This window comes from Lingula anatina, chromosome 2 (assembly GCF_051362555.1).
Source record: "Lingula anatina isolate TDL-2025a chromosome 2, LinAna3.0, whole genome shotgun sequence".
Lineage (NCBI taxonomy): Eukaryota > Metazoa > Brachiopoda > Lingulata > Lingulida > Lingulidae > Lingula > Lingula anatina.
In genome coordinates, this window is record NC_141768.1 from 11,859,230 (window position 1) to 11,878,616 (window position 19,387).

General features: G+C 34.2%; 1 protein-coding gene across 1 annotated transcript in view; it reads right to left on the minus strand.

Moving 5' to 3' along the window:
- Positions 1–188: 188 nt before the first annotated feature.
- Positions 189–19,387, minus strand: part of LOC106164335 (uncharacterized) — a 36,700-nt gene continuing 17,501 nt past the window's right edge. Inside the window, exons 27-51 of the mRNA XM_087004021.1 lie at positions 18,568–18,825; positions 18,105–18,211; positions 17,832–17,906; positions 16,187–16,340; positions 15,892–16,028; positions 15,365–15,585; positions 14,835–15,009; positions 14,386–14,511; positions 14,144–14,176; positions 13,386–13,550; positions 12,829–12,886; positions 12,104–12,346; positions 10,040–10,181; positions 9,644–9,733; positions 8,732–8,868; positions 6,618–6,997; positions 6,271–6,358; positions 6,004–6,087; positions 5,492–5,650; positions 4,572–4,771; positions 4,137–4,210; positions 3,600–3,818; positions 3,210–3,378; positions 2,827–2,900; positions 189–998 (exon numbers count right to left, since the gene is read on the minus strand). Of these exons, the coding sequence (XP_086860147.1) occupies positions 872–998; positions 2,827–2,900; positions 3,210–3,378; positions 3,600–3,818; positions 4,137–4,210; positions 4,572–4,771; positions 5,492–5,650; positions 6,004–6,087; positions 6,271–6,358; positions 6,618–6,997; positions 8,732–8,868; positions 9,644–9,733; positions 10,040–10,181; positions 12,104–12,346; positions 12,829–12,886; positions 13,386–13,550; positions 14,144–14,176; positions 14,386–14,511; positions 14,835–15,009; positions 15,365–15,585; positions 15,892–16,028; positions 16,187–16,340; positions 17,832–17,906; positions 18,105–18,211; positions 18,568–18,825 (3,695 nt within the window). The 3' untranslated portion in view covers positions 189–871. The remainder of the gene's footprint in view (positions 999–2,826; positions 2,901–3,209; positions 3,379–3,599; positions 3,819–4,136; positions 4,211–4,571; positions 4,772–5,491; positions 5,651–6,003; positions 6,088–6,270; positions 6,359–6,617; positions 6,998–8,731; positions 8,869–9,643; positions 9,734–10,039; positions 10,182–12,103; positions 12,347–12,828; positions 12,887–13,385; positions 13,551–14,143; positions 14,177–14,385; positions 14,512–14,834; positions 15,010–15,364; positions 15,586–15,891; positions 16,029–16,186; positions 16,341–17,831; positions 17,907–18,104; positions 18,212–18,567; positions 18,826–19,387) is intronic.

Consider the following 19,387-nt stretch of genomic DNA (forward strand, 5'->3'; position numbering starts at 1 on the left):
GAATAGAAAATAGATTTTTAGAAAATAGACATTCCATGTGAACGAAGCCTTAGTCCAAGTCTTGTCTGATTTTGTTCTTCACTGTGAGCATGAATAGTGAGAGAGAGAGAGAGGACAGAGAGAATTTGGGAAATGGCAGATAGCCAAGCTGGCATATGAAGTTATGTAAAACATAAAGCAACAAGATATTTGATTTGATATTTTTATTATTAAAAGGGAAAACAAAATTTTGTGAGGCAAACTGTCCTAGTTTTTGGTAGAAATATAAAAATCATTGTAGTTAATAAATGTCAGGTCTTTGGTTTAAATCTTTAAAGGTACACTGAATTGCACTAAGACTAAGCTTTTTTTTATTCATGAATACCATGTCTAAATTACTTTTAAAACATTGCACTGTGTCTTAGAACTAAATCCATCTATACAACATCCAGAAACAGAAACAGTAAAGAAAAACTTTGCATTCTATATCTGTGCAAGAGAGGTTGTACAGTTTGTTTCTTTACCATCATTAACATCTACATCTGTTCTATATCATTCTATGAAATCATTAAGTAAATTGAGCAAGTATCAATTGTTTGTATAGTATAAATAACAGTTGAGCAAAATTTCATTTTCATTGGTCCACTAGTTGACACAAAAGATGTGTTTCAATGTTCAATCACATTTAAATCAAAACATAAACAATAGAGAATACATGCTACGACTCCAGGAATTCAAATAAAATACAAAAACCAAATGCCCTCTTAGCAAGTTACACCAAGAAGACACATTTTCCTACATGTATCACCTTAAGTCTCCAACTGTTCTAACTGAAGTATCACTTGAAAGGTTAATATGCTAGGTCTAATTTAGGAGCGAGCTGTCATTGCTTTTAAATTGACTGGTGGCAGACTGTCCACTGCTGTCCGGTTGTGGTCAGGTGAAGGATGTGGTGGCAGGTAAGAGTGGACACTGGGCACTTTTTGAACCAGCTTGGGTAAGGTGGTGACATCTGAGGTCTGAAAAAACAGACTGAAATTTTAGATGCAAACCTGAGTATAGTAACAATTTATACCGAGACAACAAAGCCTGATTTGATTCAATCATTTATTCTACACTTCATAAGGAGTAAATGGATGTTATCTTATAGTCTTTTGAACATATTTCCATTTTTTTAAATTTCAAAATTATTTTCCCTTCATATCAACAAACAAATCTAAAAATGAAGAAGGCATATTATGCATTCTATGCCATAAGAATGATTTAAGAACCCAGCTAGTCAGTGGTATCATCAAAAACATCAAGCCTATGTAAAAATAAGGAAGTAAGCAAATTTCTATAATTCAAAATGTTTTGATTAAAACCATGAATATCATCTCCCATTTTTAAATCTGTTCATCAATCACACAGAACAGTTCCTGTGTCTCACTAATTTATCAATTTAACAAATAAGTGTAAAGTGCATTTAAAGCAGCCAGTGTCTAAGGGTGCGTTCACAATGGATCTATCATACTAGCTGGTGCCCATTAACTCCACGAGGACTGTAGCTGAATGCAATCACATTAACAGACCTCCTCTTGTTTCCAATGTACTCGTATAATCACTACCTTTTCACTATTCCACTCATTGACAGAAGGAGGCGTTGTAAATCTGTTAATGTGACTGCATCCAGTAATAGTCCCTATGGCTTTAGTGTGCACAGCTAGTATAATAGATTCACTGTGAATGAACCCTCTGAAGTGTCCACATCCCTAATAGTCAAAACCCATGCAAAAGGATATGGACACACGAGATCCCCAAAATTTATCCATTCAGCTATTCTAAAACCTAATCTCTCTTTCAATGACATATACTTTTATGCCATTATACAGAAGGATTAGGATCGGATAATGTTTTATTGATTTTAATTAATTATTAATTAAAATATACCATATGCAATTTTCAATGTGTAAGCCATCATTGTGAAATATTTGAAGAAATTTTTATATATCCATTTCCTATTTTGTCATTAGCAAATGTCATAAATTAGTTTAGTCATGGTGACATCAGCTGCTCAACATTTGTAGCACCCTTATTTACATCACTGACTTTTCTGTCAACAATTTAAATATTTACCTTTTTAAGCTTTTATTGTTTTTTTTTTCTTATTAATTTATTAACTATTTTTTAATGACCAACAGAAGGCAAAGGTATACAACTAGGTGAATTGGTATAAAACTAGGCAGAGTGGTATACTAGACAAGCACCATGCAACCTTTTCAAAGCAGACAACAATGACTCATATGTTCAGTTCTAGCTCATCCAGTGCCCTGCCCAAGGAAATGAACACCACATGCAACTTTTATAACCATCTAGGATTTCTACATATGCAGGAGTTATTTTTTAAGAACCATAAGTGAAATTAGCTATAATTAAAGGCCAAGGATCAAATTAAAACTTTAACCATTGATGAAATTTCTGCAAATACTTGGATGGTAAAATCTTTGGTTAAAAAAGAAACGGTTTTCATTATTATGGAATTAACTTTTGATTATTGGTCAAAGCAGCTAAACCAAATTGATCTTCAACAAGAGAAACTTTTCTCTTGCAGGAGGAGATATGTACAGTGTTAGTTGTATCTGCATTACAAAGACACCAGGATCAAAAATTTTGTTTCTGAATCAGTTTAAATCCTTTTCACCAGACATGCTTGAGATAAACAATCATTCCAGTTATAAGGTGTCAATTTATGTGAAATCAACTGTTTAAAAATATTTTAGGGTTATTGACAAGGTTCATTCTAAGCTCTACATTATAGCAGCCTAGGTCAGAGCATGGTGAGCATGCAAAACATTCCTGCTGACCTACTCCTGTCTGCACCCACCTCGCAGGAATTGTGTGGTGTTAGCAGTTAACTGCTTATTGTGTAGATAACGTGTAATCTAAAGAAATTATAAAAACAAAACAGCATCAAACCCCATCAAAAATACAAAAAGAAAAACAATGTGTTAGTTAATATTTAGAAATAATATACTACTCTTAAGTAACCAAATTAAATTCCACAGAAATGCTGAAAATAAAACTGGAAGCAATAAATACAATAACTGAACACTAGGTGAAATTGTGTTAGTTGAGACACTAACGGGTGTGTTAGGTGAGATTTTCACCAATGTGGGTCAATGTTCAAGGATCAAGCTATCCTTTTATCCTTTATATCAAAATTATATATTTAAAAATGTTTCCAATCTTACCGAAGTAAAATGGTGCATCTTCTTTTTGGCTAGATTATAATATTCACAGTAGTGGTTGTGCTGCTTAGCAGTGTCTGCATCTCCCAGCCTGGAGCGTCTACCTGGAGGAGGAGGGAGGGGAGACTCCCATCTATAGGTAACTTTCGGTATTTCTTGTTCTGCTGCAGACCTATAAAGATAAGCATATCTATTTGAAAAAACATGACTACGATAAATTTTTCATTACTCAGCAATGGCATTCTTTTAGTAGTGTCACATAAATTCGGATGTTTTCCTTGACTGTTTAGAGGTTCAAAAATTCTCATGAACTACATAAACACAGGCGATCAAGTGTGTTAGGTGTGCCAACGTGTTGAGACAGCAGTGTGTTGGGTGTGATCTGCACATTACTTGGCACTCTCTATCAGCTTCAGCTCATGCAGTTTGACTAGCTGGGGAAAACGCGTCACAGAAGAAGAGGAGGTAGGTGGAGCACGTATGACTGCTTCCAGGTGTTTCTTTGGCTGCTGACGTTTACGCCACTGCTGGTAGCGAAAGTTTGACAGAGGTACAGGAACATTGGTTGTCCAATTCATGTTCAGGATACCATACTTGCTATGTCCAAATGTTCTGAAAGTAAATTTCACTCCTGAATGTTAGCATGTATTAGTTAAGAAATTTTGGATGGTTCAGTTTCTGCTTGGGTATTTGGTGTTTAAATGTAGTCATTCTTCATATAAGAATATTTCCACATGCCAATTTAATATGTCTACAAACTCATAATTGAAATCAATTTGATACTAGAAGATTATTTGTTTCTGCAATGAAAAAGTTAAGAAGTGCACATATATACTATATTTTCATAAATATAAACCAACATTTGTTTGATCAATGAAATACCATTCACTTCAGAGTTTTATCATAAAGTGTTGTATCAAATCTCCTTACTCTGAGGTGGTATGCATCCCCAGCCTTCCTGGCATGGCAGATATGAAGTGTCTGCTATCTTCAGCTTCTTGCAGCTGCAGAAAAAAAGCAGAAAAATATCTGTATTCAGCATACACTTACACTAAATAATATCCTTTTAACCTTGTTGCAGGAGTTATGACAAAAGGCAGTTTATCAGATTGCTTACAACTTGCCAGACTGACCTTATTGCCTCAATTATTGTTTAAAATAACAGAAACACTGGACTATAATTAAATGACAGAGTTTTGTGATCCTCTTCCCTTGTCTCTTGATCAGTTTTTGTTTCAAACAATCAGTTTAAATCATTCTCAATAAGTTGCCCATCCCTTGATCATACATCAGTAATGTAAATAATAATAATAATAATAATAATAATAATAATAATAATAATAATAATAAATCTCTTTTGTTTACCTTGTCTCCAGATATTGTAATAGTGTGTAGCAGCCGGACCCCAGCATCCCCAGGAACAAATTGCACTCTCTTGTGCTTGATGTATGAGACCTCAGTCTGGGGCAGAGGCTTGTGCTTGCCATGAGCGATGTCCTCCTTCACTTCTGCTATTCTCTTCCTGTCCAGGGCTGACGTCCTCTCAAAAAACTGTCTCCAGTTGTCTGAAAGCAGATTTAACTTTGTTGACAGAGATATCAAAATTACTGTTGTCATTTTATGAGCACAATTTGTGATTGAATAATAGCAATTGTAGATTTTTTAATGCAAGTTTTTTCTAATAAAAATAGTTGAAAACTCTAATAAATGAGTGGGTAAACATAAAAAATATGTTTCAGTCCTCATCTCAATACTTTGTTAACCACAACTTATTTTTATGCCATCCCTGCACCGGGTTATTTCCTTGTGAACCCAGAAAAAATGATGACCTTTTAAATGTTACAGAAGCAGTCCCATGCAATTCTGCTTCATGTTTAACTTGGAAGAAGTACGATACTTCCCATTCAACACGCAAAGGAAAAACCAACATGCAAATTAAGGTACATGTAGAACATGAACTATTGAAAAATGTGGAATTATACACATGTATATTTAAATCGAAACTTCAACTGGCAACCCAATATTCCTATACATGAAACCATACATGCCACATGCTTATTTTGTTTATAAATAAAATGCACAGCTAGAAATTTGTTAAGTCATTAACTCATTGTATATTTTCCATGCATCATGAAGACCCAGTCATGCAAATTGCACTCAAGCTGAAATATAACAGAGGATAGCCCTGAAATGCCACCAACAAGCTGAAATAAGTTAAACATTTCATATGATGTAATTTCTTAAGGCCATGCACCATGCCACTGCACATCATGCCAGCGCTTTACCAGCATCTTTACTGTCTTCGGCCTCAAGGTCGACAGAAAAACTTGGCAATTCTTCAAACGATTCCATGTCTTCAATATCAAGTCCAATATCACCAATATCAGGAATGCTAAGAGAGTTACTCTCATCATCAAAATGTCCGAGAGAGGAGGAGATGGATTCTTGGAATGCAGAAGTTACAGTTAAAAACCTGCTTTAAGTTTAAGCATTTTTGTCTTATAATGTCGATAAACAATGGCTAGGTAACCAGAAAAAAGCACTGTATAAAATGAAAGCCAGCTATGGCATGAGCATCTGCCTCTTTTCTGCTGAAACTGTACATTGAATATGCATCAAACAGTATATTAACTTTTATATTAGATTTAAAAAAAAACATTAATGAGAAGTCTTATGAAACCCAATATGGAACTTCTAATTAAATAACTGATGGCACTTATGGATATAGCCTACAGTGTAGAGAAAACATAACAAATCTAAGACACTGTTCATCTTCACTAAAGTGGCTTAACCTTACCATGTTTGGATCCCTCCTTGGTCAGCAAGGTGATCGACTTGACTGGTGACAGTTGAGGCTCTCCCCTGCTGACCAGTGATAAGTCTTAAAATGAAACAAAATGACAATTAGTTGTGACTTTTTTTATACAATGATTCTGAATCAAAATTTACTATAATTAACGAGAAGAAGATCTTTGTACTGCCTTCCATTTTCAGTGTCATATTTTTCACCTCTACTTACTTAAATCTATAATTATTTTAAAATATTATTATGAATTTTCCTCACCTTGTTTGCTGGTCTCTAGAGTGGACTGGTCAGAGATACAGCTGAACCCAGAGTCATCAGCACTCGTGTAGTCACGGGCCTTCAAGTTCTAAATGGAATTTTATAACACAAAGTAAGTCAAATAGTCTCCAAATCATAAAATTCAAATGGTTTATAACATCTACAATACTTAATTGTACTGCCTGATCAAAGTTCCTTCCTTTCTACAGATCCATTTTAACAACTGCATAGTCTACTGAACATTTAAGATGGATTTAGAACTGTAAATAAATTATTATCATTATCAATAATATCATCTAACTTTAAAAAAAAAAACATAAATATGTAGCAGTCTTTTTAGTACCAACCTGCAGTGACCCATCCTCCCAGAACTGACTCCCAGGACCTACTGACGCTGAATGAATATCTGAATCATAATCTGAGAACTTATCATGAAGGTGCTGATGTAGTAGCTTGTTGTCACTGATGGGAGGCAGGGTGGGGAGAGTGCTGACAGTCTCTTTGTATCTGTCGTCTGCTGCTGCTGATACTGTACTATCAACATTGTCTGATTTCTGTACCACAGGTGGGAGGACCACTGAGGGAGCATGGACTGTGTCCTCCCCAGGTGTCACCAGGGACACACCTGAGGTGTCATCTGGTTGTGTCACCAAAGGCGCAGGGATGTCTTTTTCTTCTTGTGTGACTAAAGTTTTTGGTGTGGTAACACCCTTTCTTGTTTCTCCCTCTGGAAAATATTCAGAAATGTTGATATAATTCCATTAGCATCACATTTGTGACACTTTTATACCTTCCATCTGTGTTTCATTAAAAAAAATTTAGCATATTTGGTTGTTATATCTGTACATGTGCCTTCACTCCAGATATTGTTTGCAAACATTTATGATAAAGGAGATGAGAGTTTCCTGAAAACTGATAAATTGCAAATGGTTAAACTTCCATCATTTATATTAATTTACTTAATTTTCAAAAAAAAAAAAAAAAAAAAAAAAAGACTATGCAATAAGTCTTACTTACCACATGAAAAACATATACAGTACCTTAAAACAGTAAATCAGTGCAATAATAACAATAAATCAAATACTAAAATAAAATTCACCTTCCAAAATTCTTGGCATATAAACAGTAAGTTTTGCTGGCATTGTTCCGGCCCTTTCTTTTCCTTTCAAGTGAAAAAATCTCCAAAACAAGAACACAAGAGGCCAACCAACACACTGCCTATCATATATGACAATGTAGTGAATACCAATTACCCCGACTCCAAACTGACCATCTAGTTATGATTTGTTGACCACGGGTCTGTCTGAGACCCCATGGTTACATGTACATACAGCCAGCCAGTATCCACACTACATCTCCTGTTGATTTTCATCACTCAGATAATAATGCTTATTGATCAAACATTTCCTGTAGCCGGGGAAATGACAGTTAAGCTTCTTTAATGATCAATACTATTTTGTGTTATTCACAGTTAATTGGAAAGTGAACATAAACAAGTTTAATGGATGAGAATAATCCACTGCCTATACATTCCAGATTTTTTTTATCGCGGATACAAAAGGTTGTTTACAGTGGTGGCTTAATTCTTCTCTTGCATTCAATGTTCCCAATTAAGTGATACCATGAAAAATTGAACATAACTTCTAGTTCATAATTAACCAAGAAGGACATAAATCTGTAGTCATAAACTAGTAACCCCAGACGACACTTTTCAGAACAAGTCTTCTGTGCGATGCTTCCTATTCTTTCCTATTTTTTTAAAAGGTGAAATATAAATATACTGCTTTGCTATGTTATGACATGCTTCTTCATGAAGTTACCATGCATTTTAATTAAAGAAAGCCTAGCTTGACATGCAGATGTAAGTAATAGCGCTGGTTTACAGACAAACAGCACAGGCTATGTTCAACATACATGTACATGTATAGTAAAATATATAGTACAAGTGTGGTACATGCTGCATGCAATGGGAAATCATTTCAATCAACCTCTGAACAATTTCATGCTGAAGATTGTCACTGAGGAGACATGAACACTAAACATTATATAGCCCCTTGTCTTCATGCAAAGCAATCAACATTTAGGGTTTCTGACAAGCCATTGCATGACATAGTGTGCAGAAGGTGCACTGCTGGTCCGACAACATTTGACAAAAAATTTGGTAGCGATTAAATTTAACTAACTTTAAATAATAATAATAATAATAATAATAATAATAATAATAATAATAATAATAAAAAACAAACAAAAAAAAAAACATAAAATAAAAATTTACATCTAGTTGTTTTTTAATCACTTTGGTGGCTTCTGTTAGAATGTTAGAACACCTAATAAATGACTAGCTCTACTTATTTTTGTTTTTTTTTTCTTTTTGTCAACAAAAATTCCAAAAAACAAAATGAAGTGGAGCTAGTCATTTATTAGGTGTTCTAACGGAGGCCACCCAAGTCTCATCTCTCACCTTCACTTCCCGCCTGGTCAGATGGGCCTTGGGCAGCAGACACTTTCTCTGTGGGTGTGGACCTGTTGCTGCCCACACTAGACTGTCTGCCATAATACCTGTACATCTCAGGTCTGTTGGGTAAAAATTTAGGAGTGCTGGAAAAAAAGGGTGCCTATCAATATGATGTGGCAGTCAATAAAGAAAACTGAAATATATTTCTTGAACCTTGACTTGGGTTGCTTGATGAGAATACCACGGAATTGCAGGAGAAATAAATCAGAGAACAAGAAATGATAATCTCTCAGATGTGATTGTCACAAGACTCATCATGACTGAGAAATAGATATTACCAGATAATAATCTGTGAAAATCAATGCAAAGTGTGACTCAAGTTGCTACTAAATACAGGGCATAAATGTGGAGGCGGCATGGTGACGGTCTTATTTAAATATCAAAAAGCTGTCACAGTAACTGTGAAAGCCAAAGGTTTTATCTGATGAACTAGTTACAGTATAAAAATGCATATTGCCTATACTTTAGTGTATAATTCACCTTAAAAACTTCACATTCATCTTCAATGTTGCAAAATTAAAATAAAGAAGACAGTATGACTTAACCACTAAGAGTACGAGACTCTTTGCTACTTTTGGTTTTGTTTTCACATAAGCGTGTGTGCTCTGCAGATGAATTCAAGAGATTAAGAGACCATTCCCACAGATATTTAGATCGAATCTCACTAGATAGCTGTTGGCTTAACTGCCTTAAATGTCTGTCCCGCCTACTAAAAGCTGTAAGGGGTAATTAACTTTTGTGCACGCTCGGCTCCCGGAAGCTGACAGCAATTTAGCGTGAACCCCCAGGGAGTTAGGTCAATCCAGATGGATCAATCTAAATCTGTGGAACCCAGTCTTAGTATGTATGTAAACTGACCTGGGCTTTTTGGACCTTCCAGACGATGTTGACCCGGAGCTGGCCTGGCTGACTGGTCTGGAGTCAGGGGACTCTGGCTTAGTGCCCAACCTGAAAAAATAATTGCAATGCATTTGTGAGTTTAAAATTTTGAATAAGTGGTCAACAATTTCCATGAAGAGGATGACAAGTGAATAAGAAAAAAATGTTTATCTTTGTCTATCTTTTCAATTTTAAATTCTTTTTTAAAAATTTCCTCTCAACTGAATTATCATAACACATTCAGAAATTAAGAAGCATTGTTAATAATCATGTACTTATTTCAGACCAAAACCTTCATGTTTCGATCTAAATTCATAAAAACAACTACAGTATAACCACTCGCAGGCAAATAATTTTGATGAAGAACTACTCCACCTGATGGCAGGCAACTGCTTGGTTTTTATCCTAACAGGTGCCACCTCCCCAGGTCCAGCTATCTTGGTTAAAGACTCAGCAGCTTTGTTCCGGACTCCTGGTAGCCGAAGCACAGATTTCGATGTAACTTTGGAAGCTTCAGCTGTCAAAAAACGTGAGTAATATTAGGCACTCTAATTCAGAGAGATATAGTGGCTGTATTAATTTAATGTAGTCTATCAGAGGGAAAATATATTTTCTTAACATCAAAACCTTAACTGCTGCATTGTGACAAACAATAAATGTATATTATCAAATTACTTCTATATTTGTCACATTCTTAGGTGAATAGTTTCTATGGTAACACTTTTCTGAGCTAAAACAACAAATAAATGCAAGTACAAATAATACATAAAAATAAACAAAAAATATATATATAAGTGTAACTACAATAAAATATGAATTGGTATAACAATATTTCATAAATAATAATAATAAAAACATTAACAGTCTGATACACACTGAAAATAAAGAACGCAGGAAATATAACCCTAATACAATTTTTAAAAAATTAATTTTAATCGATGTAAATTTTAAAAAAATTAGTCTAATCAATAATTTTTTGTCATAGAGCCTACAAAACCTTGCACCTTTCATGAATGAAATTTTACGAAATTTTTCAAAATAGTGCAAGCAAATTTTAACATCATCTCTCCCATAATATTCATCTCACATGTGAGCCTAAGTCTGCCTCTTGACTGTCTTGAGTGTAGGCTACTGCATGACCGTCTATGTATGACCACTCTGAGGATATTGTCCACACCTCCAACAATACAGTGATCTAGACCCGGCATTTGCCTTGGTATTACAAGCACAGGGTTTAATACTCTGCTTGAGTTTCAGACATCAGTTTTTATATAAATGTTTATGTATTTAAATCCAGAATGTAAATGCTATAAAACTGTTATATATTTATGTAGTATGAATTCCTTCCAGGCCAAGTCTCCAAATATTGGCTCATTGCCAAATGCATAATCTCTTCAAATTGCTTCTTTTTTTTCAATTGTAATACTGCAGCAATTATTCCTGAAGAACTACTCCAATTGTTAATTTTCTGATCTCTTCTCTGATAGCTGTGATCCTGAAGCACATAGCAATGAAGTCTCAGCTAGCTTGTAGGTCAGAATAAGGTGAAAAAATTCTTAATGAAGCAAGGAGACTTCACCAGCTAAAGTATTCTTTTCTAAAATTTATATTCCTCTGTAACCTTGGAGCACTTCATGCATACCATCAGAACTGGTGCAGAGGAAGAAATTGTCACCCACCAAATACAGTAGCCACCAAATTAAACAAAAACATGAAAATATGTTTCTAACCTTGTCAACACACCACGGTAAAGAACCATTTCATGTCTATATTTACCTGTCATTAACATGTAAATATGAACCACATCTTCATAACACAACACGTAAATTTATATAAGCATTGGTTCATACTACATCATACCAAAAACTTCTTTTTTCTCCCTGGGGTCCAACCAATGTCAGACAAAGTGCCCTTTCTCAAACTATATTTACTTGAATAATATTACCTGCATGGGAAAGGCGTCAAGTAAACAAAACATTCTTGCAATATGTTATTGTTTACAGCATTTTGTTTTTCTTTGGGTTAATCTTTTCAAAAAATCAAATTCTAAATTGCCTTATTCATTGAATGGATAAGTCCAAAGTGCAAAGCTAATTTAGCATGATCTCACAACTTCTTCCTTTGACTGGAATTAAAAGGCCCTTCAGATGATTTTTAAAACTACAGTGGCACAGATTTGAAAGACAAATTCTGTGGCACATTTGATACCATGCCTAGATAACTTCCAACTAGATAAATCGCAGAAAAAATGCTACAGTACATCATTTACAGAAAGCAATAAAACACCAAACTTAAAACAAACTGCATAAAGCAGATCATCACCCAACAATTAAAATTTAAAACAAAATTAAAATAAAAAATAAATTAATGAAAATTATTATTAAAATTCAAATATACACAAAGCTTATAAAAAAAGCTACATCAGCCAGAAGAACATACAAACACTTCTCAGGCTTGTGTCAGAGATGACACTGCTTTTCCCCTGGTCAATAACCCTACGACGCAACCAATTCATGGCAGAAGAGTCCGTGCTAGGATCTAACCTAGCCTTTTTTTTCCTCAGCACAGGAACAATTCCCCGTGGTTCCTCTGGGGTAACAGGAGCAGTTGAAGCAAAAATTTCAAGTGCTTCGTGCTCATCTTTTGTGATCTCTTTTACTTGCATTTTGTTCTGAGGGACATCTGGTTTTATATAAATGATATAAGTAATGTGTTCCAAATGAATCTTAATCATTATATTAATTACAGAGAGAGGGCAGATTACAATAGTAATAAGATATAATAAGATATCAGATAGTAATAAGATATGAAGCACAGCCATCCTCACTAGTTATGAAAAATGGTCAAGAGCATTGAATTTTTCACAAGCAATGCAATTTACAAATTAAATGCATATCAGTTCAGCAGTCAAATATCACATTAAAATAACACTAAACATACATAAAGTGACAGTGTCTCTGTGCCACAGAAAAACTATGACCCAGTGATGTATTCTTATTCATACAAAGGAAATCTTTAAAAACCAAATTTACATTTTAAATAAGGTTTAAAGTGTTTTCATATTAATATGGAGTACCTATAGTATCATGTATTCATATTATTTGCTTTATGCTCCTCAATCTTGAGTAGATCATTCTTGAAAAATTATTGAAAAGTGGTCCTACCTTTTGGTATAGACGCAACAGCTTGCTTTCTTTTCCTTTCTTGTTCTGTTGTCTTTTTCTTTTCCAAAAAAATCAATCAACAGATAAACAATTAAAAACTGCAACAGATTAATCCCATATCAACACATAACAGTGTCAACTACTACAGTCTAGACACTGTAAATGTTTTTTATTGAATTTCTTTGTTTATTGGAAACAGAATACCCTGCATGGTAGAAAAAATAAAACAAACCTCACTGTATAAACAGTGAGGGCAACAACCAAGTTCAACTCTCTTTTAGTAAATATTGATCATAATATGATTTGACAAGTTAGTTTGACTTTTACATTAACAGAATCAAGAGGCACAAGGGCATTTTAATTAACATTTAACCAAAAGAATATAGATGTTTTCCATTTTCAATATATTTTAAGTAATACCCAATGATTATACAATAATAACAATACCAAATGAACTTTGCCTTTGTATTATTAAAGCAACATTAAAGAGAGAGAGAGAGATCAAATTGTCTAAAATAAGATATATGGTCAAAAAGAAAAACGCAAATGCAAATTACATCATATTCAGCACCATCAGTCTTGTCTTGGTCAGTGGTGACATCTGTTGTCAGGTCAGTCTGGGCATTGTGTATCCAAGACTGAATTCTCTTCATCACCTCCTCCTGTTCCAGCTCTGACCCCCCAACTTGCAGTCTGTTTGCCAACTCATAAAGTGCTTCATTCTGAAGTACACACAGGATGCAACCATGTATAAATTATCTGCAACAGTATCAAGTATAATTTATGAAGATAAGACATTCAGAAATATCTTTCATTGGACAAAGCATAAGATACATCTTGATAGTTAGAAATAAATCTGAAACAATGTCTATTTGTCTTGGACCATTTAAAAAACAAACAGAAAATAAAATAGGGTTAATTTTTTTTATATGCTGCAAACGTCCCTAAAAATTTATACTGGTCATGAAGCTTGCATTCCATTAAAGAATACTCCTTTTATACTGTATACATGTACAGTATCATATCACCCCCCCCAAAAAAAAAAAAAAATAATAATAATAATAATAAATAAATAAATAAATAAATAAATAAAAATACAGATTGAGGTATAATAACTGGCACTCTAAATAAACTGGAACAAATCAAACCATTATTATGCGCCAGATCTGCCTAATAAAAAAGATGCAAAAAACATAAAAGAAAAAGAAAAACATTCCGCCAAAAACACATTCAAGTCCTTCATTTTAGGCACAGAATGAAGATAGCCATAAACTAAAAAGAATATCACTTCTAAAAACATGTTCCCTTTCATTACCTTGTACAATCTTTTGACAACTTTATACAGCTCCTTTCATGTTAAAAGAGTAAAATTATGGTAAAAATACTTCACTGACAATCTGATATAAAGAGTATAATTATATACACAACCCATTTGTTTTCATTTCTGTACAAAAATATCAAGAACATCTTTAATCCCCAAAACCTTGGTAATAACCACAGGTCACATAAGTCTGCAAAAGGCATTTAATGGCTTTTTATTAATCATTCTATTTTTACCTCAAGTTGCCTGGTGTCCAGCTTCTTAAGGGTCTCAATGTTATTGATTAGACTGAGCAAATCGGCTTTATTCTCCACGCCTTTAATCTTCTTCAAGGCAGTCAAGCATTCATCTACAACTCCAGCCTGAAAGTCACAATGCGTTAGTTGAGATTTAGCTCAAGCAGGTAAAATGTGTTATGTGGGATTGGTTTAAATGAAAAGCATAGTTTATATAGAGATTTAAAAGAGAAATATATATCTATTAATTTCAACATTTACTTTACTCAAATATGTGTATATTTGATATTTAATGCCCTGCTTCTAATACTTTAGTATAACCCAGGGCACAAATGTCTGACAATTTCTTTTCAAGTGCTGTTTTAACTCTCTGACTAACACTACCCTTTGCTACACAAACATACACACGCACACACACACTCACATGCACACACACACACTCAGCGTACATCTCTATCCAGCAGTTTCTTCACCAGTCCAGTGATCACTTTCTGTTGGTCCACTCCAAGCTCTCCCAGCACCCAAGCAGCATTTCTCTTTACAGCAGTCCTGGAAGACCCTTCCAACTGTTCCAGACATTTGTCTACAGTGTCCACCAAGGAAACATATGGGATTCCCAGGGTCCTGAAGAAGTCATAATACCTTACAATAAATTCTTTCCTATACTTACTCTCACAGTATGCTTAAGATGATCTGTTTTCACAATAAAAGATAAAAAATTACCCTTACAAGGTGTAACAATTTTTAAGACATCCATGACATTTTACACAAGTTCCACAATAATCACTGTGCTCAATTTACCTAATAAATATTCTATATATTGAAGAAAGAACATGACTCATACATGTTAATGGAATCACTTAATTAATCAAAGCACATAGCTGATTATTTCTAGCTTTGTATATCTCACAGGCTAAATTTTCAGTTCACAGGCTCAATATAGTGCTATGTATTAATTTTTCATCACTTGGTCACTTACTTAAAAATCTCTACAATATACTGTGAGAGTTCCCTTTGATGAGTGTCACTGAGGTTGTCTGTGATTGTGTTAAACGCGCGTATGACTTCCACCACAGTCAGAGAATACCCCGTTGGAAACCAGGGCTCACGGCTTATCTTGACCAGTAACTCTGGCACCTCTTTCTTGGTTGCTTTGGTAGCTTGAGGAGCTGTCTGGTCAGGTATGGAAGGTTTGGTTTCCTAGAAAACATACAAATACAAAGATGAATATTGCACTAAACAAATGATACTGTGAAAACAAAAGGTACAAAAATAGAGCACATAGATAATATATTGTCTCAATATATGTAGTGGCCAAGTTAATTTCACTCCCTTGTATATTTAGTCTGTATATTTATAATCAGGTGATGAAATGCTTATCAATACTTATACTCTCATTAAACACCTATTCCTTGCAGACTACATGTACAACTATAAATGCCAATATTTATTACTTGGGCTATCATATAAGGAAAAATCAAAGAAACCTATAATTCTCCTACTTACAATGGCTTCTTCTTTGGCCTCAGTGATATCACTTGGTTTGGGTAAACTTTTAAATTTTTCCTTTGCAGCAAAAACACCTTTTTTCCCTCTAAAAGAATTCCAATCAACCTTGTTTACTTCAAATTTGCCCAGCTTAACTGAAAACAATAATATAAAACACTGTACAGAGTAAAAGAAATCACTAACTTAAAGTGGAAATATTACTTTTAGTGCTAGAAGTAACTGAAAATCTGACAAAACTTGAAGTTCACTCTTACAAAATGTTGAAAAAGCTCTGAAATAGTCTTGTTCTTACTGTCCAGAAATTTTCTTGGTTCAGTTTTTGTCTCCTGATCCTGTGAAGCTGCACTGTCAGGAGCTGAAACCTCTTCATCAACTGTGGACACTTCTTCATCTGACTCTTCATCCCAAAAGAATGGTTTGTCTGATGAACTGTCCTCCTCTTCCTCCTGTACAATATATAAATATCTTATCATATACGTAAGTCAGGAATATATTAGAGTCACACATGTATTATGTTTTACAGTCTACATATTTTAAAATCTTGTGCTTATTGTGTAGCAATGTTGGCCATGACAATTTGATTGTTGACTGGCAATTTGACACACGCACATTGTGTAAGGAGTGACATGTTGACTGGCAATTTGACATACACACATTGCATTAGGTGAGACATGGCCCTACAATTTAACATATGTGCATTGTGTTCAATGCAACAAAGTTGGGTATTGCTGTTGCTAGATCTGATGCTGTACAAAATATGATAGAAAAGAACTGACAATATTATAGAGTGGGGATTGTATAAGGTGTGAACATGGACTGTGTGTCATAATGTGCTGATTGCTTTAGCAGTCGCGTTTTACCTGCTTAGCTGCAAAATGGCAGGTGTTGTTTTTTTAGCATATTATCTGTTTATTTATCATTTTTGTCCAAATGATTTTTTTTTTGGGGGGGGGGGTAGGGGGAGATCTTCACCTCAGATGACACCAATCTACCAATTGTAAATATTCAATTCAATATACATAAGGGCAAATTGCCATATAACGAAGATCCAATATCACCCTCAAACCAATCAATAAATTCTTGTTCTTCTATAAAACCTATTAAATTAATCCATCCATCATAATCTACATGACAACATTCCAGATTTTTAACCACTCAAGCATCACAATTTAAACAAATTATATCAGTTGACCTATGTGCCACCTAGTAAAAAGGACCACTCAGTGCAAATAGAAATAAATGATAAAAACGAACAGTGGATATGATAGTGCTCTGTCAGGTCAAAACGACGAGAGAGTGCAGCACACAAAAAAAAAACAAGTGTTTGGTATCATCACAACCAAGGCTGAACTTGAGTGTGTACTTGTGTACAATAAAATATTACATATTACATATTATATGTATTAGATTTTCTTGAAAAGAAAGATGAAACAAACTTCCATCTATTTCTACAGTTTACAAAGACCTTGTAAAGAGAGGCCTTTTTCTTCCTGTAACTAAATTGTGCAAAATTAAAACGTGACTAAGCATGTGGTTTCATCAGGATGTTAGCAATACAACCACTTCACTAAGTCACCTGACATCTGAGCTGGGCTAGGTCTATGCCTTCTGTGAATAAGCTGCCTACATTAAACTTGTTCACTTGCTTCCTAATTGATTTTCTAGCCTTTAAAGGTTTATGATCAAAGGCAATAAACATTGGGTAAATGTATTTTTTTCATAAGTTGACCATACTGTACCAATTAATTTTTTATATAAGCTGTATTCTAAATGTTATTGAGACCATTTCAAATTAATTACCATTAGATTTTACTCCTATCTTAGGCATGCATATGTTACAAATAAATAATGTATATATAAGCATGGGTTTACAGAATAATGAAAGGCTAAGGTTTCAAAAATTAAAATACTATTGATTTAAATCCCAAAATACCTACTCTGGACAGAAAATCTTCAGAATCTTTCCTGGTTCCCCACAACCTTCTGAATCTTTTCTGTTGGAAGACAGGTAACTGAAAAACCCAACACACAACACAGATAGAACTAAGAAGAAAGAGAAAAAATATTTTTTGCAATGAAGTACACAATTCAATTCATCTATTTTTTAATACAAACAAAAAGTGATAAAATAAACAAACAGATAGATAAATATAAATAAATTAATTAATCACACTTGCTACCATCACTATTTATTCCAATGTCCTTAGTACCTTGTCTAGGGTCCACTTCTCTTTAGATGCTTGCTGCAGTTGCAGGAAATCTGGCTGTGTCCTAAACCCTGGTATCAACCTACGCACCACAGAGTTGGGAATATACCCTGAAACAACAAGTGAAAAAAATAGAGCTGTAACTTTATATAAATACATATAAAATGTTTTTAATATATAAGATATTAAGTCTTGAGGATTTCCAAACAGTGTCAACTTTAGATAACTTTATTTTAGATTTGATTGCCAAACAAACAGAACAAGAGAAAGTATTTTGATCTTCCAACATTTATCAACTGCTTATTCTAGTGTAAGAGTTATGCTGGCATAATATTCATAAAGAAAAAATGGGTGGTTATTATTCCTGGTCAGCTTTAATAATGTCTATTTTTGGTGAACATTTCACATGTTACATATAGAGTGGCCAGAGCCAAAAACAATAACAAAACCAATGAAAAAGACTTACCATCTGGTGCTATGGGATATTTTCGCTTCTGCACTTTCTTTTCATCTTCCATTCCCTTTTCTTTTCCATCTTTGCTTTCTTTCACCATCTCCTTGTCAGTGTCGTCTGCTGCTTCCTCCCCCCACTCAGTAGATGGTGGTGGTACAGAGTGATCTATCACTGTGTCATATCCATACAACTGTCTGGGCAGCACTCGTGGTACATGTACATGTGCTGAGCTCAGCTTGAATGGTGTGCTGCCACCTACCCCTAATTCCTCTGAAATGATGAATAAATATCTCTTAAAATCAAGTCTTTATAATGTATATAAATTGCATTCAGTTTCCTTTGCAGGAAAAAATATAGCTTTTGTCAAGAACTGGATATCAAACATTTACCTGTATGTATTTCAGACTTTTCATATAATTATCTGTGTTTGAGAAAATGATGTTTATAAAGCAAGCTGGATAAGCTAATTTTGTGAAATGCAATTTGCAAATTTCCAGAAAATCCAGAAAATATCTGACACTGTGTAATGACAGGTTCAGAATATTTATCAGGAAACAACATGAACTGCTATAAGTTGAAGTTACAGGTAGCATACAGGTACTTCAGAAAATATCTAATTTCAATGACTAGATTGAATTAACAGCCACTTTGATCTTCTGAGCTGCTCTTCCCATTTAATTGGTTTTAAATTAGGGGAACCAGTAAGTTTTAGCATACCGTTTGTAACATTTCATTAACTAAGTCAGAAGTACATTCCTTTGATGGATTTGGCTGCCTTACATTCATTTCCACTTAACTCCTACAAATTACAATATAATTGACAAAACAAGAG